Source organism: Lampetra planeri, chromosome 13 (genome assembly GCF_965212315.1).
Source record: "Lampetra planeri chromosome 13, kcLamPlan1.2.h2, whole genome shotgun sequence".
NCBI classification, from domain to species: Eukaryota; Metazoa; Chordata; class Hyperoartia; order Petromyzontiformes; family Petromyzontidae; genus Lampetra; species Lampetra planeri.
Genome location: NC_136119.1, coordinates 4,633,924 through 4,661,915, shown reverse-complemented (window position 1 = coordinate 4,661,915; position 27,992 = coordinate 4,633,924). Strand labels below are relative to the sequence as shown.

The following is a 27,992-nucleotide window of genomic DNA, read 5'->3' as shown; positions in this document are numbered from 1 at the left end:
GCCGACATCTCCGCCCACACTGGGGCCCAGGGCTGGGGCTGTCTGTTCATGGGGAGACGGGGGAGGAGGCGGGGGAGGAGGGGCAGGGGGGAGGGGCGAGGGCAGGGGGGGAGGAAAGGGATGGGGGGGAAGGGAGGGGAGAGAGGGGGTGAGAGGGGAGGGGGTAGGAGGGACGGGAATGGAGTGGGAGGGGTATGGGGTAGGAGGGGCATGGGGTAGGAGGGGAGGGGCATGGGGTAGGAGGGGAGGGGCATGGGGTAGGAAGGGAGGGGCATGGAGTGGAAGGGGAGGGGCATGGGGTGGGGCATGGGATGGAAGGGGAGGGGCATGGGGTGGAAGGGGAGGGGCATGGGTGGGAGGGGAGGGGCATGGGTGGGAGGGGAGGGGCATGGGTGGGAGGGGCGGGGCATGGGGTAACAGGGGAGGGGCATGGGGTGGGAGGGGAGGGGCACGGGGTTGGAGGGGAGGGGGGTGGTGACACATCACACCGGCCCCCACGTCTTGCTACGCACGACCGTACCAGACGTCAGCAGTGCTGCTGGCTGCTGCTGCTGTTGTTATTATTATTGCACAGCCTCAGCACTGTAGTACTGTAGGCAACCAGAACAACAGCGGCAACGAGGAAGGCGCGAGCACAATTACTTTGGTTGACAGCAGCAGCAGCAATAGACTCGTAACGTAATCGCCGTGTGCCTGTGCTGACTACACCAGTGACGTGCTGTGTTGTGCGTGGTGGTAGTTAGTCGTGGTGGTGGTTGTTGTTGTTGCTGAATCCGGCGTGGGCCGTGGCCTGGCGCCGCCAGCTGTGCTCGGCAATGTCCGCGTTGTGGCGAACGACGACGAGAAGGCGGCTTTGCCATTGAACGCCAAGCTGAGCGTCGTGTCTCCGAGCCGCCCCCCTTTGTCGTCCGCTTGACACGAAGAAGGCGACGAGGAGGAGGAGGACGAAGAGTCGTGTAGAGTCCCCTGACTACGACGACGACGGTGGTGGTGGTGTCTTGGTCTCTCTGCGGTGGGACGGGAGAGAGACGAGACGGATCAAGGGGGGGGGGGAGACCAAAACAAGGTACGTTGTTGTTGTGTGATGGATAGTTGCTGCTGCTGTTAGAAGCAAAGACGGGCAACATACAGGGTTTTTTTTGGTGGGGCTTGGGGGGTTAGATCGCGTGAAAATAAATGTGTCGTTAAACCCGCCACCACCCGACACGGCTCCATTAGTGTGGGTTGTCACGTAAACGGAACGTGGCAATTCGTCACGAGTAGCTTAACACGTAGTAGTGGGCCTTTCGCGAGCAATATCCATAATAGAGGTGTGTGATGGAGAGGCCAGGCCACACACATTTACAATCTTGAGTAGCGGGCAACATCTCGCCAAATTGCCTGCCGTGTTGTTTCCAGATAAGGACCACCTCGACTGGTGGACGAGGTTTAAATGTCTCGATGAAGGTTATCTTGGTGTGCCCACGACTCATCATTTGTCTGCGTCAGCCGCAGATGATTGGGCTGTCGCAGTGTGTTCAACCACATCACGTACTACGCCTTGGCTCAAATAAAAAAGCGAGGTTTGTAAGATGATTAAGTTGGACCGGTGTACCGATGATCTGAACAACAGAAATGTCTTGATTATTCGGAAAGGTGATTTTATGATTTTATGTTACGCTTCATAAAAAACAACATCTTATCTGCACCATGTCTCTCCAACAAGCAAAACAAATGTCCAGGCCTGAAGGAAATCCTCACGACTGAGACGTAGGAAATAGTGTACAACATGAAACCTAACCTGATCTACATGCCGTGTGGCTGCGTATATTGCCACAGAAAACGCCTTGTACATCTGTGTTGACGCATCGTGCAGTTATTTACGTGCGATTTTTCTACGTTGCGTGTTGTTTACACCCCAGTGTCAAGGAGGAGGGAGGAGGGCCTTGGCGGTCACGATCGTGGTGTGAATGTTGCCAAGCTATAGCCTGGGTTTAAAAAGTCGAGTTTCGGGTTTGTTGTGCCAGTTTGTGTGGTGGGTACGCTGCCTTTTGTCGCTGTGCAATTTTGATACGTCAAGGTTCATACGTTGTGCCCTTAAAGCTTGCCTTATAATTTACAATGCTATCACCGCAGATCACGTTTCACGTCCTTAATGTGTGTGTGGTCACAAAGCTGGGTTTCTCATTATTTTGACCCGTGTGGTGTGCTGTGTTGGAAGGACCTCTTCTTACAAAAGTAGTTGTTTTTAATCATTAATCTTGCAATGTGTGTGTGTGTTTTTTTTAAAGATATCTCTAAAATAAGTTCCTGAAAATAATCCACAGTGGGTTTGTGACCTTGCAGCCAAAATGACCAATTTACGGAACATACAGTAAACAGCAAAACTACACACGAATTCCATCCTGAAGTGCCTCTCACCGTGGCCTAGCAGACCGCACGACATTGTCATTTAGATCCTGGACATATTGCCATATGCACGCATAGAATCGTTCACAAATCCCCCCCACTTCACTTTATCTTTGGTGGTGGTGGAAATGTAAGTCAAAGTTCATGAGCCCCACTGTATTAAAGGTCTGGGCTTTTGTTGACAGTTTTGGATACACCGTTCACGACGCTTTGGGGATAAAGTGTTGTGAATTTATTACACTATGTAACACAATTTTTATTCCTGGGTAGTAAGTGGTATTTCGTAATTGCTTATGCCTGAAGAGTATAGAAAATGGCTATTATTCTCCACAAGCTTTGCTTTTGTGACCAGGACGGTTATATTTTGAAATTTACCTTTTTTCAATGAGAAAACGGGCAAATGTGTGTATTTTCGTTCACATAAAGTCAGAAAAAACCATGAATAAAAAATTACATGTATTTATACTAAAGTAATACATAAATGACTACAAAAGAATTAGATGTGAGTAGTTTTTCGAGATTTACGGTTATACTGTAAACCACTTTCACGAATCAGCCCCCAAATGTAGTCTCCCATCACGTTCTCGTCATACTGTCCTTGGTAGCGGCGTTCAAAGTCCAGTATATCCTGGTGGAAGCGCTCGCCTTGCTCCTCCGAGTACGCTCCCATGTTCTCCTTGAATTTATCAAGGATATGGACTTTGAGGGACATCCTACATCCCATTGTGCCGTAGTTCTTCACCAGTCTCAACCAGCTCCACATAGTTTTCGCCCTTGTGATTGCCCAGGAAGCCACGAACCTTGCTAGTGAGCATCTTGGGGAATTCATTGCACTCCAGGATCTTCTTCATCTGTGGTCCGACAAAGACACCGGCTTTGACCTTTGCCTCAGACAGCTTAGGGAAGAAGTCTTGAAGGTACTTGAAGGCTGCCGACTACTTTTCTACAGCTCTGACATTGTTTCATAAGGCCCAATTTGATGTGCTGTGGTGGCATCAGCACCTTCCGGGGGTCCACCAGTGGCTCCCATTTGGCGTTGTTCCTCCCCACAGAGAACTCGGTTTGCTGTGGCCAGTCCCGCCTGTGGTAGTGCGCCTTGGTGTCTAAATCTTTGGTCGTAATTTTTGTATTACTTTAGTATAAATAGATGTTAATTTTGATTCATATGTGTTTTTTCTGACTTTATGTGAACGAAAAGACACACATTCGCCCGTTTTCTCATTGAAAATAAGTATATTTATAAATATCACTGTCCTGGTCACAAAAGCAAAATTTATGGGGAATAATAGCCATTTTCTGTTCTTTTGAGGCATTAGCAATTTCGAAATAACACTTCCTTCCCAGGAACAAAAAAAACTTACACAGTGTTATTAGTGTCAGTGCTGGGAGGCGAATGCAAAACTAGCAGCAGTGTGGGATGTTTCCCCGGCAGAGTATTCAAACACCGAATGTTTATTTGGATGGATGTTACGCATGTTTTTGTTCGTCAAAGACCACATGCTTTCACTTGGCATTAGCATCACTTTCACAGTAGTACTGTATGCGGTGCATTTCTCAAGTTGCATACACTTTACCGTTTGCTCTAATCGTGGATAATGTTCTGTATTTACAGCTATTTGTTAATCCACCACTGTATGAGGGCCAAGTTTGACCATTCCTTACGACTCTGTTCTTCGCGGCTTTGTGAAGTGGGTGGCCTTGAACCATTTTTAGATGCCACTCGCCACTGACGTTAACCGTGGCCTGGAATTAAAATTGGATTGGCTGGTTAATGTATTCTATACCCATCCACACTGACCAGCATGGGGAAGTATGGTCTTTTAACCCCTCACGACATGGGGAAGACCCTCATTCAGCGGTAGATTTATGAAAAGTTATATTTGTGTACAGTATTCTGCATAGTTGTTACAACACCTGGGACTTCCTTATCTCAATAGTTTGTGTGTGCGAATGAGGAACAACGCGTATTTACCCAAGTTGGTTCGAGGCCAATTTAAATATATCATTTTGTGCTAGAATTATGCGGCTGACACGCAGACATATCTTCTTGCACCCAAGCTTTGCATGAAGGTGAAGTAAGCATAAGTTAGTGATTCCGTATTCGCTCCTAAGGGTACTTGTACAGACCCATATAACGTGGGAAGAAGCTGAGCCGTACTAGTCATTAATCAGCCCTGGTAAAATAGCAATATTCCCCGTGGTGAGTATTTCTGTTCACTTTTTAAGGCCACGACTCACAAATACACAATACAACTAGAGTGCTGTATTGTTTAGACTGTACTTCAGACGAAACCGAGTAACCGCTTGTCTCCCAAGTATGGATTGGCAATTTCTCGTTGTGGCCATTTGGAAAGATTTGGCTTCTGGCTTACACAACTGCCTTGTTATCAAAAGTGGTTAATATCCAGAGAGAAGTGCTCTGGAAAATTGAAATCCGACAGTGCAGTTGCGCGATACATGTGTTCGTTTTGCTGGACACAAGTACAGGTCTTTCACAATCGTACAGTGGCAGAGTGCCTGTTTGTTATTTGTTCACCATAAAACATTGTAGAAGTTCTAGGAATGCAGTTGTGCTGCATACAGTCCACATTCAAATGTGGGTAGACAGTAAGTTAATGCACAACTAGTTATTGTGGCTGCCCTGTCAAACTTTAATCTTCGTTACTAAACTACACTTGACTCACCTTTGGCCAGTCACACAACATATATGCTGTACATGTAATGCCTAAATTACAAAATTGCAATAAGTTTCTCATTACCGGAATTTGTTTTGGTCCATCTCTAATTGTTGCTGCATTCTCCAATTGGAGGGTGTTTTTCATCCGCTCCGAGCCCACAAATGGTAATTTTATGGTTCATTGCTTATGAGGTTGAAGCCAGCTTATTATGTGCAATTTGTGTTTGTTTATATGCAAGGTTCAAAATAAACACATGTAAAAGCATAATATAATTTATCCTTATCAGTGGAGGGTGTTTTTTTGTTATTCGGTCCTTTAGCTAGGATACAAAATACAAACCCTAATTAAGCACTTCGTAAATTCCAGCCTCAGTTTTTATTCCTCCCACGTCTGGTGTTCTGCATTGTCGGGTGTGGTGTTTTTACGGATGGATGATGATGGTATGCTGAGGATGTGCCGGGCTGATTAATACGGCGCTATACAGCTGAGGTAATATCGCTGATGCGTTCGCAATGTTTCGTACAACACTTTTTTTTGCGCCCACTGTTGTAGGTAGGGGCGTTATGGCGGAGGGTTCCTCAGGCATCCACAGACATGCCCTCCCGGTGGCGTAAATGAACAGCACGTCAGATGTCCACAACGGAGGAGAAGCCAGCCCCTTCCTCTGAGCATGGGGGAGACCAGTACAGGTTGGTCCACGCATTTGAACGTAACCCTGTGTTTTTCTTCGTAGCTCTACCCTGCATGAACATTTGGTCGAAAGGCAGCCTGCATGTGAGTGATCGAGTAAAGTGTGGGTGCTCCCACCTTTTCCAGGACGGCTGGCCAGTGCGGACAATTAGGCAAAATAATATTTTAGAGAGGTCTCTGGAGCGCCTTTGAGTGGATGCCCTTTTGGCAGTAGTGGTGTAGGCAAGCAGTTTTAAGGCTGCATCTTTACCTTTACCCAATGTATAGGAAAAGCAGTTATTCTTCAAATAGGGGCATATAAGAATGCAGTAATTGTCAACAATTTACAGCCCTTTGTCAATTTACTACTGGATGTCGGCCTCCCCACATCATGTCGGTTATGAGGGTTGTTTTACCATACTTCACCACACTGGTCATTGTGGGTTGGTGAAGAGGGTGAGACAAAGGATTGTTTCATATATTACTTCCCACTGATGTTAGCTATGGCTAAGTATCAAACTCAGGTGGCCAGGTTCATAGTGCAGTGTGCAGACTGCTATGCCACTTCTTCACAGGAGGGACATTGGTGGTTTATTCAAGCCAACTGCTTGTGTATACAAAACACTCATGATGTGTGTTATCAAGGATATGGTGGTAGTATAAGTAATGAACAAAGTTTACCTCTGTATAAAAAATAACATGGCATTTTTGTTGTTGGGTTGGATGAATCGCATATAGATCCAATGGTCTTAAATATTCTTGTGTTAAAGAATATATATTTAAAACCATTATACCTTTAGCAGTTGCCATGTTGGTCTCGTTATTCTTCAAAAGTTTTTTTTTAACTATATGCAGGTTTGGGCTAGATCTGGTATTGTAGCTTGCCATATCTGAAACTCATCCAAGATTTGAAGAAGCTTTGATATATGGATAAAATAACCGATTTACTTAAACCTTCCTTGCGTATTTTATGGGAGTAAAAAATATCTTTCTCTGCATGACATGACAGATCATTTTAATGGTGTTTAATTGCTCCATTAACATGAATAAAGTTGTCCTGTGATTCGTTTTGGTTCTGAAGACTGAAGTTTTGATAAGTGGGATCGTTTTTAGATTTTAAATGGCACTTGTTTTCTAAAATTGGAAATCATTACTCTCCTGCAATGGTGGCTTTTTAAACTATTTTACTCAATTCTAAATGAGAAACATAACGAAATTCAAGTCTCACATCGTTAAAGTTTTAATAACGCATAAAAAATGCTAGCTAACCGTTCCACAAACCATCTGTAAAATATTGACGAACCTTCAGAACCATTAAATGTATAAATATATACCCGATTCTGAATTGCAATTTTTCGGTCGAGTTATATTCAGTTTTGCATCCTAAAATACACAGGAAATATATGTTAATCATTTAGTGCTCATGACCAACCAGTGTTTAAGCATTTTTTATTTGTTACACAGATGATCCCGTTTAGCCAGTTTTTCCCGGCTATTTTACTTTGAGATCCGTCGTGCATGGCCATAGCTACAATAAAACAGTCGTAAACAAAATCATGGTGAAATTTCACAGGCATTTTCTAGTTTATTTACAAACCTGAATTGTACGCTTGGATTTTTATTTTGTATTCCTGTCTTTTGCTCCATGGGTCCTGTGTGGAGTGCGGGAAGCGAAAGCCCCTTCTGTCGGATCTGTCACGAGGGCAGCGCCCAAGAGGAGCTGTTGTCGCCATGTGAGTGCACTGGCACCCTGGGCTGGGTGCACCGGAGCTGTCTGGAGCACTGGCTGGCAGCCTCCAACACCAGCTACTGCGAACTCTGCCACTTTCAGTTTCTGGTTGAGCGCAAGCCACAACCGTTAACGCAGGTACGTTTTTGTATGCAAGACCATTTGTTCTGCGAGGAAGTACTGTACCTACTTGTGCTTCTGGGCGATGGTGGCCCACGCCTGTAATGCACCACTGTGGTGGTGAGGGTTGGTGGAGCGCACGAATGTTGCAAAACTCCCAACCCCTTGGGCGTTCAAGTGCCATACCTTGGCTTGTCAGAAGAGGGCAGTAGCATACAGCAAAATGTGGACTCGAACTTGCGTTTCTATGGAATTGAGTTTCCCCCTCGCACGTATGGAGCTTCTTTGGGTACTTCGGTTTTCCCCACATGTAAATACTCATTAAATGGTGAATAACACTTTAATATATAGAGGACCGCGGAGCTTAGGCATTGTCAGCCCGCACCTTCGATTAGCATGGTTGGCTACATACGGTGCAAAAGAAGTTCAACATAATACATACTTCATGCTTGTCTGTGGTTCCTCACTCCTCTGAGTCCTTGTCTGTCTCCGGCAGTGAATAACCGTGTGTGTTACAAATTGAAATTATTATTCCAGCATGTTGTTTTATTCTTCTATTATGAACTGAATGTACAACATTCATTATTGTGAAGTTTTAACGGCATAACAAAATATTGATTACATAAAGTGCCAATCGTCCTTAATAGAACCCTTTGGAAGGTTTAAAACTTTGGCTTTTATTGTTGTATATAAGGCCATGGCTTTTCAGCAAATGCAGTGCATCTTCATAGAATTGGGAGATGCACCGTATTTGTGTGTGCAGATAAGGTCTTGTTTATTAAGTGTTTTCTTTTGGGAAATGTATATACAGTATCTGGTTTTATAATTTCATTTGACAGTTGTACTATATTGTAGTGCAGTTAACGAAATGTTATGATGCAAGACAGATGTGTTAAACGTCGTTTTGATGTTTAATCCGAGTCGATGGCCCCAGCTTCATTCATTACTTCAGATCGATAATCGTATACAATTGGAGTTTGCTCTATTTGTTGAAATGTATATTTGAGGGCAACGACAACTTTGTCGAACCATTTAGATTCCCTTTTAACTGGTTGCACTTGAATATTCCTGTCTGCCAGCCAACAGAGGCCATCATTCCTGAGAGTTAACGGGGTATGGGGGGCTTCAAACACCATCACATTCCTGATAACTAACTTGGAAAGAGAATAGATTTTCGGTGCCTATCTTACAGTAGAGGAAAATTGTTACTTATGAGCTTTAGTACCATCAAATAATAATTAGTACATTTGTATTTCATCACAAGGTGATTTTGGTAAAAAAATTATATTGTCTAATACTGTAGTACTGTACTCTTAGACATAATAACATCACTAAATATAATCTTATCTGCAAAACATGGTGTGGGAAAGTGCACCCCCCTCCCCTAGAGTAAGAAATGTCACTTGAAAGGGTCTCAAAAGTAGCAGTTGGAATCGCCATCTGTGTGCGGCTCTAACACACCAGGTAGCACTGCTGTGCGAGTTCCAAATGGAAACTTTATCTCATCACCCAACAGCACAATGTGGATAATATTGTGGATAACACAAGAAAAATGTGGCACTGTTAATCTTATTTCTGTAGTGCTTTTTTATTGCAGAGGGCCCCATTGTTTAGATGGATTGCCCTTGCCAATAAAATTTCGTAACCAAACATTTATTTAACAAGACTGACTACTGAAGAAACAGATCAAAACCATTTCAGTTTTCTTTCTCCTGGATGTTGGTCTGGAAAGCCAATAGACTGATGAACTAAAACATATTTTTATTTATGTGGAGACATAAAAACAGTGCTGCTTATATAATTTTGTTTGTGAATTTTCTGCAGTGGCTGAGGAACCCCAGTCCCAAACAGGAGCGAAGGACTCTGCTGAGTGATACATTATGCTTCCTGTTCATCACACCACTGGCCGGCATCTCAGGGTGGTTGTGCCTCCGTGGGGCAGCTGACCACCTAGAATCTGGCAACCGCAGTCAACTCGAGGCCGCTGGGCTCATCGGACTTACCGTAGCTCTGCTTACGATTTACCTCTTCTGGACAGCAGTGAGTTTTTTTTCATCCAGCACCTCATTTTGATTGTTTTCCTATGGAAAACAACTCTTATTTGTGATTATCTCGGTGGACCACCTACGTAAAATATTTTAAATTATGCAAGTTGTGGTTCAATTGTCACTATCTTTATCCTTGCCTTGTTTTTCAGAAAAGTACCAATTTAGTAAAACCATTACTAAACATAATTCATACGTTTTTATAATGTATCTCGTTGGCAGATTGCAAGTTGCTACAGTTAGGCAAATGGCTCCATTTTCTTCTTCCTATTCCCAAGTGTTTCCTGTTGTGGCTTCTTAACTTATTCAATTTGTCTGCTGCTGCTGCTGCCGCGTTCCTCTGCCTGTTTGGCCTTTTCTCAATGTCCACTCCGTAATGGTGTCCATCTCTCCATAAGTTTTCCTGATGTGGCCTGCCCTTTCCACTTCAGAATGTGATCCCCTAGGGGGGGGGTCTATTACACTTACTCTTTCCAAAGATTTTTGACAAACTTGTATATTTTTATGTGCCACTTGTTGCACTACATTAGCAGTTGTTTTTGGGAATCGTATAAACCTTAGCTCTTGATGTTTTTTTTAGGTTTCTGTACGCTATCACATACGACTGTACCAAGAGTGGAGGAAGACGCACCACCGAGTGAAATTGCTCACACCGCGACCCACTGGCCTGCCTGCCTGCCAGAACCCCTTACTGGGCCCTCGCCAGCCAAGCAAGCGGCTTTCTTCAGAGACTGTAGTCTGATAGGTATGTCAGGAAACTTTCAGAAATCTTTTTTCAACTATCAACACACGGCGAACTTATGTCCCAACATTGACTGACCATTCTGGGGAAGTCCTCTGGAACTGCTAGGAATTCAAGTTAACAACATGTGATAACCATCTCCTGCAGCCTAAACACAGATTGGACTGTAATGTCATGCTGTGACAGGTACATTTGGGTCAAAGTGGTTGAAATAAAACATGTACTTGTGTTTATCAGATAAAATAGTTAACAAGCTTGCGCATGTATAGCAACTAATAAGGGTATATGGTTTACTACTTTTTGGGTCTTTCGGTAAAGTCACGTAGAAAGAAAAATAATAATAAAAATCACGTTTCGATCGCAACACAAGCAATCGTCTTCAGGTGAAAAAATACACCTGAAGATGATTGCTTGTGATGCGATCGAAACGTGATTTTTCTTATTCTTTCATACGTGACTTTACCGAAAGACCCAAAGAGTATGAATTCCTGCAGTCACGAAAGCTTTAAGTCAAGATTTATATGGTTTACTTTTAAATGTTACCAGAAGTAGCAATTTAAGTTTTCCATAATTGCTGACAGTAATATTTAAGTTTATTATTTGAAATATAACAAGTCAAACTAAATTGTGGAATAAAATGCTCAATGTTGTCATTCATAAGCATATCAGACCGAAAATTAAAATTTTATAAAATATATATAAACATTAGCTTTTTTTTAAAAGCCTTCAAAAATCTTTTCCCTATATCATTGTGGCTCTACATAGAAGTACATAAAAGTTATATTAACATATTTTGGGAAGTACAGTAAATGTGTAACTGCAAATGTATATTTTGTATTGCATTTAGACTGCATTTATCATTTATCAACTTGTGATCTTTAATACTTGGCCAAGCATTTTTTAATGAACATTTTAAATATAACCAACATAAACCATGAACAGCAGTTAACTATAAATTAAGCATTTAAAAGAATGCAAAAATACAGAAATCAAATCATTAATGTTTGATACAAAAAATCTTTCAACATTGTATCAATGAGCATTAGCATTTGTACATTTTAAGGTAAAACATTGGCACTCGTAACGTTTTGTAATCTTTTAATATTTGCAATGTTTGGAATTTCTTAATTCTGTTGGACCAATGGGATAAACCTGCTTGCACATCAGCCCATTGACAAAAACGGTCAGTTCTGCATTGCAATAGTGAAATGAGTTAATATTCTATTCAAATAGATTTGTCCAACTTCATTACATTTTGACAAATTAAAATTCCATGGAACAAAATGGCACTTATATGTTTACAGTAGCTGGAAATGTCAGCAGCCCTAAGTATTTGTGACAGGGTTAAATATAAGTTAATAAGAGGGATTATTTGGATAAAGCCACTAAATTTGAGGTGGCTTGATCTCTCGGGTCAAGAGCACTAGGTTGGGCACTGCTGGGTTTGTTTATAGGCAGCTACCTGTGATTAAACCGCGTTCAAGTGCAGAGTTCATGGTCTTAGTCCAATCACTGCATAAAAAAGTATTTAAATGAAAGCTTGGTTTTGCACTTAATTTTGCTAAATTCCAACCTGAAAATTTAAAATATTGGTTTGTCATGTGGTCAACATAGAGCAGGGGTCGGCAACCAAAATAACAAGAAGAGCCATTTCTTTCCAATTCGGTACAAAATTCAGTATTTCAAGAGCCGCAATGCATCTATGTACATACGTACATATCGTCAAGAAGCAGCCCGTAAAGAGCCGCATGCGGCTCCGGAGCCGTAGGTTGCCGACCCCTGACATAGAGTATCTTTGTAGCAGGTTATGTGGAAAAGTGCTGCCCCCTAAAGGTCACTTAAAATAAATTCTGTAGTACTGTATCTCCTTTCGGACCAATCTCTTAACATTGAATTACGTTGTTCTACAAGCGGTCTTAATATTTCTGATTAACAGAACTGGTTTAAGTCCAGAAAAAGAAAACAAATATAAAGCACCAAGTTACTTTGTTTAGTTATGGGGAGATTGAAGACAAAATTAGGCATATTAAGCGAATTGACTGCTCAACGTCTGGGACAAGTGTTCTCCACTGGACCACGTGATTTAAGGAATGTTGCCTCCATTGATTATTGCTCATTTTTAGCAATCAAAAGTTATGAAATAACAAAATATCCATGTTTAAAATCTATGCATGTTGTACATTAATGCAGATGCTAGTACATTTTGCGTAATATCTTATTAAAATGCAATGAGAAACAGACAATGTATTATACTCATAACAGTTGTGGAAAGTTTAAATAAAAATCCGTGACTTTTGTTTGCAATTTTAAATATTGGCACATGAGTTGGAGTAAACTTTGCTTGTATTGTGTTTTGCCACTGCAAACTAAAATGATAATAAATTCTGCTGTGTGAATTTACCAAAATTGATCATGGCTTTGTTGGTGAAGTAAACGTTTAGCCACCGGTATAAATCAAAAACAAAATCAAGATTCCATTACAAAAAATGTTTATTAGAAACATGCTTTAGAAAAGTTGACAAAACCCTCAGTCCATCCAATACTTTCTTGCTCCCTTTGGCATGCATTCTTTATGAATCAACTAACCACAGACCATTGATACATGCTTATTTTTTACCTTAAAAAATATTAAGCCATTAAAATACTGCAAGAAAAATATTCCAGAAAACACCAAGCTTTAAACACCCTTAGTTTTAGAACCTTTTCCAAAAGTACAAAACCATACACATTGGTATGCTTGAAACACATTCTCAATACCTAAAAAGGAATATAGCAACCTTTTTTTTACAAAGCACCAGATCTAAACTTGTGCTCAAGGCAACTCCAGTAGGCTTGTTCAGCTGCGGTTGGTGATGGCTCAGTAGTTGTGTACAGCCAAGATGCCCCTCCGACATTGCCATTTCCTCAATGTAGAGATATGCAATGTGTTTTATAATTAGCGAAGACTGGTAAAAAAAATGCACGTTTTGAACCTTCCCATTCCCTTCACTCAATAGTAACAGCAAGTCTTAAAAGCCATTCCTCCCTTAATGTGTATCATCGAGGGAGGAAGGACATCTGTATGGTAATCACTTTGTAATCAAGCTCCAAACCTTTGAAATACATTTTCATTAAAAGGTGGCACATTTGTGAAAATGTGTTTGAACACTAAGAGCTATCAGTGTCAAAAACATTGCCCATTAATTCATCAGTGGCAATGGCATATTCTTTTTAAACAAAAAAAACTAAGGTATTTGAAGAAATTGCTTGTACAAATCACATGCAAAATGTCCAGTAAAAATTGGGCTCAGCCTGCTTTAAACACTTGTTTAAAGAGGGGACCATTAACACGTAAAAAACCCAACAGATTTACTTCTGTTGCATGAGTAAAATCAAACACTCCAAGTGGTGTTTCCAGTGTCATGTAAACTCCAATTCATGTTATTATTTGTGCAAAAAAATCTATAACAAAAATTTGTATCATTCAAAACATTGCTGTGCTGTAATAAAATGTGCACCCACATTAAGTGTAATGTTGAGTGTACTTTTCTCACCTTTGGTAGTGTTTACAAATAATGGCTTTAGAAAACGTAAAAGCAAAGCAACATATGCGATAAGTAAAACAAATTGACCTTAAAGACAATTCAAAGGCAGTGTATATTGGAGGTCAGCTTTTTAACTAACGCCTCTGAAGACCATATCACATGATTAGACACCTTTTCGAGGATGTGCTTTCAACCTGTAAAACAAAACATTTTCATTAGTTTCCCTTTGTATGGTATTTTAATACAGAATAACCATGGAGCATTGGCAGGTTTGTGCACATGCATTGCGTGGTGTCCAAATATTACCCTAAACTTACATGATTCATATTGAGAACTTGATTTGTTAATAGTTTAGTTAAATTGAGGTACACTAATATCGATACATTCAGAGCTATTCTATAATTGGATATCAACACTTAAACATTTTTTAAATGCTAAAATATACGTAGCACTTCCTAACTTGCAGCCTGAATTCAAATGTATGTAAGTAATATTCCTATATACATGTAATCTAAATTGAAGTCCAATCAATTGGAGATTATCCTATCCAACCACTATCGCCACAATCAGCAAGGTTGTTGCATGTTGATGCACCCAAATGAGCCTGGATCAAACTTTTGCAATCGGGCTCAAATGCAAGCCAGCAGTTATCCAATCAGTAAGCGCATTAGTCACATGACCAGTGTCTGAGTTTGTGCATGTGTGTGTGTAGGTGTGTGTAAAGACAAAAATCCCCCATATAGCCTGTAACAGACTTGGGGCAAGGCCGGCACGGCACACCGAGGGGGGGTGGGTGGCAAACACCACACCCGATCGCCTTTGTCTCCCTCGTGGTGATGTTTACATACCGCACTAGGTACTAATTTGAGGCCGAGTCGACCTAGGTGAGGCCCAGGACCAGTTCAGATAATCGTCACTAGTGTTCGCCCTGAGCAGGAATCGAACCCGGGTGGCCAGGTTCGTAGCACAGCGCGCTAACTGCTACACTACCGCTCTTTGTATGTAAAGTGGAGGAGCGTCATGAACGATGCTACTGGGCAGTTGAAGGCAGTCGCCCTCCAGCAATAACGGAGGGCATAAGAGTAACGCTTACTACGAGTGGAGTGCAGGGCGGCTAAAACAAAGCAAGTTGGCAGAGTGGGGAGCACAGTTGGTGCATTTACCAATCGTCTCAGTCAACCCAAGGCACCTGGGGATGGTCCGTGACCTACTGTGAGCCTAACACTTCACATGGCCTCAAAATGCACCTTGCCTGGCGCAAGTGCTGTGGTGACATCACTGCCACGAGTGACAACAGGTGGATGTATAGTGGGGAGTGGTGGCGCAGTGGTTAGCACACTACACTGCAAACAGATTCCTGTTCACAACCAACAATGTTGGATATTTGAACCGATCCTGGGCCTCCCCTAGGTCGACTCAGCCTTAAGTGAGTACCTGATGCAGTAAACATCGGCACTGGGGAGATAAAGGCGGCCAGGTGGGGTGTTGGCCTACACTTCCACTCGAGTACCGTGTTGGCCTTCATAGATGCTCGCGAACAGCACTTGCTCCAGCAGTTTGTTAAAAAGCTATACCAGGGTACTTTGTCTTTCTACATATGATTTATGTGTGCTTTTTGCATATTATTTGTGTATTGTTGGGTGTGTGATCAATTAACTTGTGTGCATGTTTTATATATGCGTGTGGTAGGTGTGGAAATGTGCAGGTGTCTTTCTAATTTTCCTGACTCAGACCATCCTTTACAACAGTATTCCAATTGATTGTAGTCCATCCTGTAGCATAATTCTTTACCTTGGGTGCAATCCAGTGAGTGCATCCCTATTAATATACAGTATATAAAATTGCAAGTATACCAAGACCATAAAGCATTGTTTTTGGGGTACTGGAATGTTCTTCTACATTCGATGTTATTTGTATCGTACGCAACCTTGTACTACTCAATCTACAAAATTACCAATGATGCAAAAATGCATGAAATGCATTTTAGTCATTAACATTAGACTAGTCATGTATTTGAACGAATATGTCTAAATGACCAGAGGAGTGATTTGTTTTTTAATCAAGATAGACTAGATGTCTGCACACTATTTACAGCTCTGCTGCGAAAAGACTTGGGTCAGATTTTTTTAATTGTCCCACATAAGTGATGAGTATTTCACATGCTGGACCAAGGCAACTAATATGTTTTGGATGTTAACTCTACAATGCGCCTCATTTTTATAATTTTTTTAATGTTCCTTTTTTTTAATTTGGTGAACCTAACATTTACAAGTGGATAGGATGCACACTTTACATTTTATCCATGCAGTTTACACACCTCATGAAATTGTACACATTTCAAACAGGAATGGATCATGCAGGGAACATTTCTCACATCACAACGCATGCACAAGATTGTCAACACTACCTTCTTTTGAAAGGAACCTGGCAAGGAAAATTAATCAGCAAATGACGCAGCATTTTCTCCTCTTTGCCTGTGTATAATAAAAAGTGCATGAAATAAGACCAAAAACAGAGATAGAATAAGTAATTAGAGCTGCTAAGGTAGAAGTCGAAATGAAGAAAGAATAATAATGCAGAAGAAAAATGTACAGGCTGACAGATCTTTTGAAGTGCATTTGTCAGACATCAGTAGTGAAGGTTTAGATGTCATTCAATCAGCCACATATTTTACAAGCAGAAACAAAAAAATAAGTATTCCATATGTAAATAATTTACAGAAGCGTTAGGTTCTGGAGATGCAAACCTGATATTGAAGAGGCTCTTCTCTTGTGTACTGCATCACTTCCTCATCGGGTTTATCTGCCACTTTACTAGATCGCACCACATTCCGCACTGCAACTTCCTAAGAAGGGTAAAGCACCAGTTCAGGGAAGGATTAGATATTTTCACAAAAAACAGAGGTAAACCCACAAAAGAGCTACAAAGTAATAAACAGTGCCACAGCCTTTATTGACAATTTTGACAATTTTCCAAACAATGTAGTACAGGTGTGTTATTTCCAATAAAAAAAACATCAAATTGTATGTCTGCATGATAACTTCAGCTAGGCACGCATCAATTAGTTTCCCCCGCATTCCATTCACCTTCCTCCATCATGTATGTTTAAATTCTTTTGAAGCAAACATAGCCAACCGTACTAATCGCAGGTGCGGGGGAAGCGCAACAAACTAAACACAAAAAGCAGTTCTCAAGAAATGAGTTTTCAATCTATATTTAAAAGTGCATAGCTTCCTAATATCGGAAGAGCGTTCCAGACGGCTGCAGAAGCACATCTAATTGTGCACGATGCAGTGACTGTCTTTGTTCAATGGCCAGCCAAAAGCCACTGCAAGGATGACTGGAGTTCGCATAATGGTTTATGCTCCTTGACGAGATTAGTGAATAATCAATTCATTATTCAATTAATTTGTCTCGTTTGTATTCTCATCTGTTCAGCACGCTTGTAATTTTCTTCATTGAATCGGCTTCAGATAATATTAACATATCAAATGAATGTTTTTCACCTCAATATTTGAAAGATAATTTCTCATGTGAACAATTTGATGGATGTATTGTAAGTAAAATAATTCATGTTAATTGATTACTCGATGCATTGTTGCATGTCTAATAGTAAACAACCTCCGATTAGCATTGTTGGCTATGTCCGGTGTGAAAGAAGTTTAACATACAACAGTGCCTGCAGTTTTTTGTACCCAAGACAATTCCTTACCTCTCCGTCAGAGTTAAGAAGTGAGGTTCGAATGTCGTCTCCGGTACCCCAAGAGCTTTGCGTTTTCCAAAGTAGGTCTGATGGTGGGTTGTGCGATACCCCAGCATTGGCTGCCCAAATCTGACATGCAATTCATTCAAGCACAAGTGAAACATTTACATATAATCACGTAATCCTGTATAGTGCATGGAGGTAATGAGAAATACACTTCGAACTATTGGCATATCCTAGAATCTACATTCATCCAGAATATAAATGTGAACATTCTATTTATTTTCTACCACTTGCAGGTAGGTGACTCCTGTTCTTTACAGATATGTGCAAATATGATTGAGTACTTCAAGATCAATTCCAGGTGAATCATTCACGAACGTGTGGATATAATAGGATTTTCCACAGCTGTTTTCAGAAGCATTTACAAATAGGATAAGCGAATTATAATGTGACTGTAGTTAAATGTAACACTGACCGTCACAGTTTGTCCCGCTTTAAGAACATAACGAGAAGAAAACTTATACGCAATCTCAGCTTGATCTTCAATTTGCCTCTTCAGCACCCAGCCTCCGAGTGGTTGATCCTGAACACCGTTTTCGAGGAATAATAATATTTCAACACAAAAATAACATGAAAGAAACAATTAAACAACTTTACTGCAATTAACTCCCATCACATCTTACATCTGGCAACGATCACCTCCACAACATGAATGTAAATTTGTCATGAGAAAGACACCACATCGATATGCTGAGTCCCACCTTTTCAGAGTTGTTAACCATCGTCACAGACTTCCCCTCCATGTCGACCTCTTTGATGCCGATGCTGCCGCTTGCCGAAGCATGCTGTGACACGCTTCGTTGGCTTTGCGCCATCGAATCCACGAAGCTCTCCAGCTGCACTCGCTTTCTCTTCCCTGGCATGGTTCGTATGCTATGGCTGGAAGATGTCGACGTCTGCACCACCGAGCTCTGGACCCCCTTTCCAGGAGATAGATTCAACCTGTAAACATAAACATTTATCTTTTAAAGATTATTCAGATAAGGCATGTATGAAATATACATAGAGTAATGAATGTAACAAAGATCAAATATGGTGTCAGGATTAAAATGTTTGTCATTGTAATGATCTGCCAAAATAAGCTTAAAAAACTGATAAGATACAAGACTAACTGCAAGCAGTGTTATCATTGTTCTTACAAAAATGTATTTCATTCAACCTTTACTCCAATTAAACGGCCAAACATAATGACATGAGATGGGCTTATCTACAGGAGATTCGTATCAACACAAGTTAACCACCTGTATGCTAATTAATATAGTATCCTCAATTTACTATTGCAAAAAAAGCACAATATGTTCCAAAGCGATGGTCAGCATTATTACAATTGTTTTCTCAATGGCTCAGCTTCACTCAAAGCACATCACCTGGACTCCTCTCCCTCCAGAAGCTTGCGATAGGCAGCAATCTCCATGTCCAGGGCCAGCTTGATGTCAAGCAGCTGCTCATACTCGATGAGCTGCTCATCCATGGACTCCCGGAGCTCTGCCAACTCACGGTCACTCTCATCCAGACGACGTTTGCTCTGGTCGCGCTCGTGGCTCAGCGTCTCCTCAAGCTCCCGCACACGGCCTTGCAGCAATGCCAACTGCAACGCAGCAAGCACAAAGCCACATTGTATTTGGTATGTAATCATTTCCTTGCCTAGTAATTATCCCAAAGGGCCCTTTTGCTCTGGTGCCTCGAGATGTACTTCATGACAATCACGGCAGAGGCGTATCTCGCTTAATGAGCGAGATAGGTGCCGTGAAAATTGCTCGGTAAGCGAAAACTCGTTAAACGATCATTTTTTCATTGACTCCCAATTAAAAGCTAAGTTTAGTTTCAGCCCCAACATTGTCCACTCTTGAACAACTTTTTGAACATGATATATACAAATTATAATTTTAAGACAAAGTAATAAAAAAAATGTAAAACTTACCACACATGAAGAACCAGTGTTTGCAGATGCCCAACCTCAGCATCTACAATTAATTAGCGCCCCCCATCACCCCTCCATCCTTCCCTCCCCACCACACCCATTAGAGCCACCACTGCCAAACACGTGGGCACGCAGAACAGCACAACTGGTAAACAGCTGTGGCCTGCGTGCACCCCCTGCCGCCACGAGACGCATTTGATCACTGCATTCGACCATCTCCGCTCGCTAAGCAAACATGTTGCTTGTTTTTCAAACAATTTGTCCGAAATTCAAATTTATCGTTAGAGCAAACTATCGTCGGAAGAACGCTTGTTAAGCGAGACATGCCTGTTTAAATATTAAATGATACAGCTCCAGTTGCGATAATTGATTCCCCACGTTCGATTAAAGGTATCGAGCAAAATAAACTATTTCAATCGATGAATTGTTGCATGATAAATTAAACACTAAGTTCAGATTTTACAACCATATGTCTCATGACAGGGAAAAATGGTCTGTCGTTAAGATGTGAAAATGGAATGATGAGATCAGCTTGTGTAGAGGAGCTTAAATGGATTGTTGTACAGAAAAATCATGAGACATAGTGAGGGATTTGAAGCATCTCCAAGTGGCTAGATTATGGCTCTTGATGATACTTAGTGGTTGAAAGTTCAAACAGATTACCATAAAAACCTGCAGCTTTGTGGTATGTGGGAGAGCTCACATCGTGCTGGGCTGCAGAGAGTTGTGAAGACAGTGTGCCAACGCGGCTGGTCGCCTCTCGAAGATCTTCGCGAATACTGACATCCAGGCTTTGTTTTTCAGGAGTCAAAATGGATTTCTCCAACTGCATCCAACATTTGTGCCTTTAAATGTTACCACTTACACAATACAACTGCATTACAGACTTAACGGAACAAATACATGACTGCCTTTCTTAAAACTCCACTTGCATTTTTAGCGTTCGTACAAGTACTAAAGTAATTTCAATGTAATATCACTTATGTTAAATGTAAAATACCTTTAAATATTTAATACCTGTTCTGTCTGTACCTCCTTGCTGTTCACAACTCTGATCTTACACTTCCTGCAGCTAACATCGATATCAGCCTTTCTCTCCTGGCAGGGATGAAGAAACTCAAATTCCTCGTTTACTTTCAGCTGTCATTGAGAAACACAGTTTACTATTACAATTGTCTCCTACATACTATTATATGATTCTTTCGGTAAAGTCACGTAGACAGACGAAAACAATTATAATAAAATAATAAAAATAAAGTGAATAAAAAATATCACGACATTTCGATCGCAACACAAGTGGTCGTCATCAAGAACAGGGAGGTTAGCCTCTGAGGGCAAGCTGTTTATAAAGGTTTCGAGATGGGCAGGGCAGCTAATGTTAATGTAGGAGGTCTCCGACACCTGGAGTAGGTCTACACCAATCAAAGCATTGCACCTCGCTCCACACACCCACACTGCTGACAGTGGTGGACAAGAAAACACAAATCAAGTCATGACCCAAAGTGGTTGATGACATCTTTCCAATGATTGCTGGGTTTACAACCGTCTTCTCGGTTGAAATCGAAACGTGATATTTTTATTATTTTTTTATTCACTTTATTTTCATTATTTGATTGTTATTATTTTTTATATCTATGTGACTTTCCCGAAAGAACCATAGAATATGAATTCCTGCAGTCACGAAAGTTTAGTAAAAAAATCCTACATAATAGTTAATAAGATATTTAACACAATTCCAAATGCACATTTTGCATGGCTACTTGTTTTTTTTTTACAATAATGCCAAGTTAAACTAATTCTATGTAACGTACATAACTTTTAAAAACTTGAAATACAACTCAGGTCTCAATAATATGGTTCTACAGTTGGCCAGGATGCCAAGCATTATCAACTACTTGGCCAGTTATGAATAAAATGCAACATAAGTGGAACGAACATGCAGCACTTATGACATTTAGCCAAAAACAGAGATTCTATTTAGTTCACTGGCTACAACATTTTTTGGCTTGGCAGGCCCTTGTTTCACATACTATATACATAAATAAATTTTCCACATCAGAATTCGTGATAAACAAATTCACATTTTATAAAGAGAATGCACGAACATGTCTTGCTTTAGTTAAGAATGCATTACGAATGTGATATAAAAATATATGCTTCTATAAAATGCATACTGTTCACAGGCTTTAAAAGTACAGCATTTTATTTAAAACCATTTTTACCATTCCTTTATTAGGTACACACTTGAGAAGAAATGAGAACTGCTGACCATTTTTACCAGCACAACGTCAACAAATGAGAGCAGCTGTTGGTACCTTGGCACGCATGGTTTGGTCCAGTTCCTGACGGTACAGTTGTACCTGCTCTTCATGTTGCTGCCTAAGCTCAGTGAGCGCCTCTGACAGTTTATACTCAAACTCCTGCTGTTGACCGCCATCAATCTCCAACACATGGGTCTCTCTCTTGCTGCGTGACTCATGAATCTCCTGTTGATAAAAAAACAGGCGATAGGACTTCATTTTTCTAAAATCTAAAGTTGAGACACAAAATAAGCAATATTATATAACTAGTGTATATGTAGGGTGACTGCGAATGTAAATACTGAAATATTTTTTTTATATTCTATTTAACAAGTGGAACATTTGGAATCAAGTAAGGAGATCATAGTCATCACCAATTGCATTTTCTAAATTTAACAGCAATACGTTATTATTGAAAAAATTACATCAGAAAATAAAAATATGACCCTTTACCAGAATTCCATGAGTGTTTCTCAAGTAGTAATTATCAACCACTATACGTTCACATGACTGCATACTGGCAGCTAGAGTCATTATTTGTATGAAAATAAGGCTACAGCATTGAAAGCATTTTATAAACCTGTTCATGAATGCGTTTTGTAAATTCCAGCTCCTCTTGAAGAGTCAGCATGCGGTTCTCCAAATCCACACGAGCCAAGGTCTCCTCCTCCAACTGTTGCTTGGATGACACTAGCACACCCTCCAGCTGGTTGACCAGACACAATAAACATCAACCATTATTAAACATCAAGATACACTCACAACGTGATCCCTTTCACACATTTAAACAACCATTGTTGATAACAGTGGGCCATATATTGAAACAATTGCAATGATGAACTTTAATTAAATTATTTGCAGGAAACATAAATACCCATTACATCCTTTGGCTATCGTCTAGAGAACATGGCACATTCAACATAAATAATTGATATCGTGCAGTGAAATTACATTTTTAAGCTGAAGCAGCAGCACAAGTACTGCATTGTGGTTACACAAGGTAGGTTTGACATCACAGGGGATGGCTATTTACTTATAGGTTAAACGATGCATCTTCCTCTACAGAATCTGAAATTACACATTACCAATAAATCAAAATAATTTTCACGGAGCAAAAAGTTTGACGCTCAAGCTAGGAATGTGGTCTTCTCAATCAAATTCTACTGACATTTATGCTTTTTGGTAATAATACAGAGATGAATGTGTGTTAGAGGACAAATGATGAGTACATAAAGCAAATTGATTAAGAAAAAATTGAATTCACAATTTGTGTGGTAGTTTATGGCTACAGCTACAAGCCACACCTTGCATCGTGCAGCTGATGATGCCAATGACGTCATCAGCCCTTCCCCATTACCTCCCATCCAGGGTCATATATGGGATCAGGTGATAATTTTTCAGAGACAATTTTCGTGTATTCTAATTAGACAAGTAACCGAACCAAAAATCGGTAGAATGATCAGTTACTCAAGTAACTTAAACCTACTTAAGTAACTTAAACCTACTTAAGTAACTTGATAGCGCAACTCTCAACTTAAACAGCATTCGAAGTGGTGAAAAAAAAATTGAAATATAAAGACAAAGATTAAAATATCTGTACCTTGTTTAACTGATTTCTAAGATCATCAACCTCTGTTTGTAAATATTCCTTATCCCCTGATGCTGTACTCAAAGAAGCTTCCTTTGCACAGAGTTGTACTTCCATGTCCCGAATATGGCCTAGGGCAACATTCCATTCTTGTTCATACTTGCTGCACCTGAAAAACAGCACAAAGGTATGACATTAAGTACTACACGTATATTTGGCTTGTATTCCTTCTCACCCACATTAAACCAGATGTAATCTTTAGAAATAATTCACGTTTCATAACCAAACATAGTCGTCATTTAACTTTTTTCCCAGTTGATATATGCATTTAAACTTGCAAAAAACACACACCAGTGTATATACAACTTCAAAGTTTCTAACTGTATTATATAATATTTGCTGGCAGCTGACGAGCATTCAATCAAGCAAGCCTGGACTGATGATGAGACACCATGTTGAAACCGGTCCAGTTTGCTCGTCTTGAATAAATAGAAGAGTGTGCAGATAATGGGTTGTGTAAGAAATAACTTCATGTGGAGAGTCCGGTAAATGAAGGAGATAGTCTGCTTATCTATCTTGTTTTATAATCGTTGTGATATGGTAAAGTTCTGAAATGTTTATATTTTTTTAACACTTAATAATCTGAGTGGCAAAAGCTTTCAAAATCTTTAAATGCTGGTTATTAATATTCACGTGTAGTGGAGGTTAACCATCAAAGCATACGTTTTATCTCATGGCTGTGAGATAGGGTCACTGTTAAAACTCTTTACATTCTTGTTGCTGATGAAAACTCGGGGCTCCTTAGCAAATGCCAACATTCCCAAACATTATCTCGGGTTGTCATAACAACCGCATTAAAAAAAATCCTGGCAAATAGATACGATTGCCAAAGTGGAAAGAGCGGTTTGTATTCTCCATCACATGAAGAGGTAGGCGTGGCTATAGCAGTTTGTACGACTGCAAGAGAAAAAAAAACACCTTTCCCCACAAAAATGTGTATGTGTGGGTGTTTTTGTTACATTTTATCATTGCAAGCTGTCGGTTTTGCTTCACTTGCTGAGCCTAGTATAGCACAGCAGAATACATTTAATCACTTTTCTTCGCTTATATAACAGCTAATAGATTAATTTAGTTTATATTTTTTTTATTTGAATAGGAGATGAAACATAAGCATTAAGACACACAGATTGAAACATGGTATCTTTGTGCAAGGGCGACTTGGGTGACATGCACAATCTTAAGACTTAACGCTCAAAAAAAGCACTCGCTGAAAGTTGTATCCACAAAACTACATCTCTCATTTAATTACCATTCAACAAAAAATCGCATAGTTGTATATTTTGCAGTATTTCCACTGCCAGCAGTTTCTCCTTGTGCTGAGTTTCTGTACACAATAATAGGAATTAAAATGGGATTGGGAGATTGTCGATGTACCTTCCGCCTTCATGAACATTTGTTTATGGACGAGCGCAGTTATACAATTCAGACGGTATTAATTCCAGTTTGAAAGAGCATTGCCAGGAAAAATTATGGCAGACATGCAATAAATAACGTTCACAAAACTAGGCATACGCATTTACAACAGCGGAGGTGTTTGTTGAAGTGTTTTCATTTATAGTCAACCTTTCAACCTTCTGTAACAAATCCTGCTTAACATAATACAAGCTTAAATTAGATATTAGCCACATCTAAACTATAATTCATATAAGCAACCTCAATCCATGTTCATAACTATGGTCATATAACCTCAAGTAAATAATTACAATGTACGTACAGTACCCTTAATTAAAATAAACCTCAGCATCTATCACATTCAACTGTACAATTAGATTTTTATATACCGTGATTATGGGCTAAACGTGTGCGCTAATAAAACTTGATCAAATTTTACTGTACTGCAGTACGTATTTGTTTATGCCTATACGATCTACAGTATTATTTTTATATGAAAAACAAATTCGTGAGTAAATGAAGAAACGCTGCAGACTAGTCAAAAAAAACACCACGGCAAACTTGCATACATTCGTAATGCATTCGAAAAATAAATGGCCAAGGGCGTTTGGATCACTTTGTCCACATAACTTTGTCAAGCAAACCCAGCCACCTACTCAAACCCGTGCAATTATCCACAAAACCAAGATACCCAGCTAACTTTCCACTCAAATCCCACTCATTATCCACAAAACTCAGAACCCAAGCTACCGTTCCACTCAAACCCAACCCATTAGCCACAAAACCCAAAAACCAAGCTACCATTTCACTAAAACCCAACTCATTATCCACAAAATTCAGCGGCTTTTCCTATCAAAACCAGCCAATGGCCATTTAGTTTAAAACTCAGTTCATCAATCCAGAAACGCCTTTACACAAAATCCAGACGAACTTTACCAGATTAAAACTTTTCTACCGTCTCATAAACTTTACATTAGCTACTATAACCTATGGCATTTATTTATTACCAGGAAAGGCCCACTGAGCTACATATCTCTTTATAAGAAGCGACCTGGCCACAAATTATAGCTCAACGAAGTGGCTTTTCTTGTAGAAATTTACAGCAGCCAAGCACACAAATTAACCGCGAGGTCACCACAACGCATGTGCCAGGCCACGTGCACTCCGAGGCCACGTTAAGTTGTCGGGGAGGCTCGCTGACAGTTCACGGGACAGATCCGAGGCTACGATGGCTTGACCGAGGTGACTGGCAGATTGCACCACCCGTGCCCCCCCTACTGCTCGCTGCATTTAGCTGCGCAAACCCAACTACCTGAACCACCTGTTATATATTATTTTATTTCTATTATTATTATATCTATTATTTATATTTTTTATTAATTTCATTATTTTAACTTTTTATTTTAACCTACGTGACTTTACCGAAAAAACCCTAAGAGTATGAATCCTTGCAGTCACGAAAGCTTCAAATCTAGAATGGAATGAACCACCTGTGTCACCACCTACCACTCCCCTCCGTCCCCTCTCATGAAACCCAACCACATGTTTTGCACCACACCCACCCAACCTGGTCCCATGCACTTTATCCACCAAACCACATTTCCACCGCGTTTCCACCACATGTCCACCCAGTCGCTCCGTTGTCCACCCCTCACCTGCTGTGGCTCTCGTCCCTCTCGACCTGCGCCTGGCGCAGCTGAATCTCGAGGGCCGCCTTGGCTCGCAAGGCGTCGTCCAGGGCGCGCCTCGCCTCCGCCAACTCGGCGTCGTAGGCGGCACGGAGTCCCCCCGTCGCCTCCTGCTGCCGCTCGCTCTGCTGGCGCTGCTCTTCCTCCTCCTCCTCCCACATGGAGACGCGGGCGAGCAGCCGCGCCTTGTCCACCTCCAGACTGCGGACGCGCTCGATGTAGGCGGCCAGCCTGTCGTTCAGCTCCACCAAGCTCTCCTTCTCCTGCAGCCGCGTCACCCGAGTTGGACTCAGTAGAGATTTCATCTCGGTTTTCTGCTGCTGTTGATTGTCCTCGTGATCTTGTTGTTGTTGCTGCTGCTGCTGCTTCTGCTGCTTCTTCGCCGGGGTGGCCATCGTCGCCATGGCGCGTTCCGAGCGCGGGAAACTCGCGGGGCCCTCGAGAGGAGTGGGCGGAGCGTGGTGGTGGGCGGGGCCTCGAGAGGAGTGGGCGGGGCGTAGTGGGGGCGGGGCGTCGCGGGGACGGGGCGTGGCGGGGACGGGGCGTGGCGGGATGGTCACGCGTTTCGCCATCAACCAATCACAACGTCTCCCGCCCTTTTTTTACACGCGTATATACCTACGTTAATTTTATTTGTGTCTTTTTTTATGTACAGTACGTTGAGCTTCTTTCGCGCCGTACCTAGGCAGCCGTGCTTAGCGTAGATGCGGTGATAATATTAAGACGCCGTATGTAGTTACTGTATACATAAATTCAATGTATAAGGCGCGGATGCTTAACTCAATTTACTGTTGAGTGTTGTGCATCTCCATATACAAAATAGGCGTTTCCTGCCATTACTGCTAATAATCGCCTATTTTCTGCTGTATAAGGGCGCAGTGTTGGAAAATGCCTTGGATTTGTAATACCTGCAATGTGCACGTTAAACTAGCAGTGGATTGAACATGGTTGATGATAACGATGGCCTGCATACCGTGTCAACACATGCGGTTTTACCCGTATTCTTATACCGGGAAATTAAGCTTTCATGTCCATACGGTGTACAACCATTTCAATATTGGAAAAAAAATGTCTATTTGTTTGTGTTTCTCCCATGTGATGAGACTTTGTACGATTAACGCTCAGATGTATAAGGGGGCACGGGGTGACCAATAAGGTGTGAATTGGTCTGTAATAGGATAGGGCAACTGATAAGGGGTTGACAGGAGCTATGTATGTGTACAGGTCACCTGTACAAGTCCTCATTCCACTCGTGGGCGCCGCGGTGGCTGAGATGTTAACCACCTCGCCTGGTATGCAGGAGGTCGTGGGTTCAACCCCGACCCTGACACCTGTATAGTTTATAGTTTGCGTGTCTCTCTCCCTGTGGATTTTTCTCCGGG

General features: G+C 41.2%; 2 protein-coding genes across 3 annotated transcripts; one reads left to right on the top strand and one right to left on the bottom strand.

Annotated features, from left to right (window-relative positions):
- The first annotated feature begins 496 nt into the window (after positions 1–496).
- Positions 497–12,771, top strand: MARCHF3 (membrane associated ring-CH-type finger 3). 2 transcript variants are annotated; one of them, XM_078599924.1, is made up of 5 exons: positions 497–1,066; positions 5,619–5,755; positions 7,398–7,602; positions 9,409–9,624; positions 10,210–12,771. In XM_078599924.1, exons 2-5 carry the CDS (start codon positions 5,697–5,699, stop codon positions 10,369–10,371), a joined length of 642 nt encoding a protein of 213 aa, XP_078456050.1. In that variant the 5' UTR covers positions 497–1,066; positions 5,619–5,696; the 3' UTR covers positions 10,372–12,771. The 2 variants fall into 2 exon arrangements, with proteins under 2 accessions (XP_078456050.1, XP_078456051.1); XM_078599925.1 differs by having other exon boundaries at positions 5,619–5,757; positions 7,387–7,602.
- A 72-nt stretch (positions 12,772–12,843) lies between these two features.
- Positions 12,844–27,077, bottom strand: LMNB1 (lamin B1). The gene is made up of 11 exons (XM_078599923.1): positions 26,578–27,077; positions 23,483–23,639; positions 22,463–22,588; positions 21,898–22,068; positions 20,286–20,408; positions 19,029–19,249; positions 18,363–18,603; positions 18,077–18,184; positions 17,608–17,727; positions 16,642–16,740; positions 12,844–14,089 (listed from the first exon to the last, which is right to left on the bottom strand). The coding sequence occupies exons 1-11, from the start codon at positions 27,012–27,014 to the stop codon at positions 14,051–14,053; spliced, it is 1,842 nt and encodes a 613-aa protein (XP_078456049.1). The 5' UTR covers positions 27,015–27,077; the 3' UTR covers positions 12,844–14,050.
- Between the last annotated feature and the right edge of the window lie 915 nt (positions 27,078–27,992).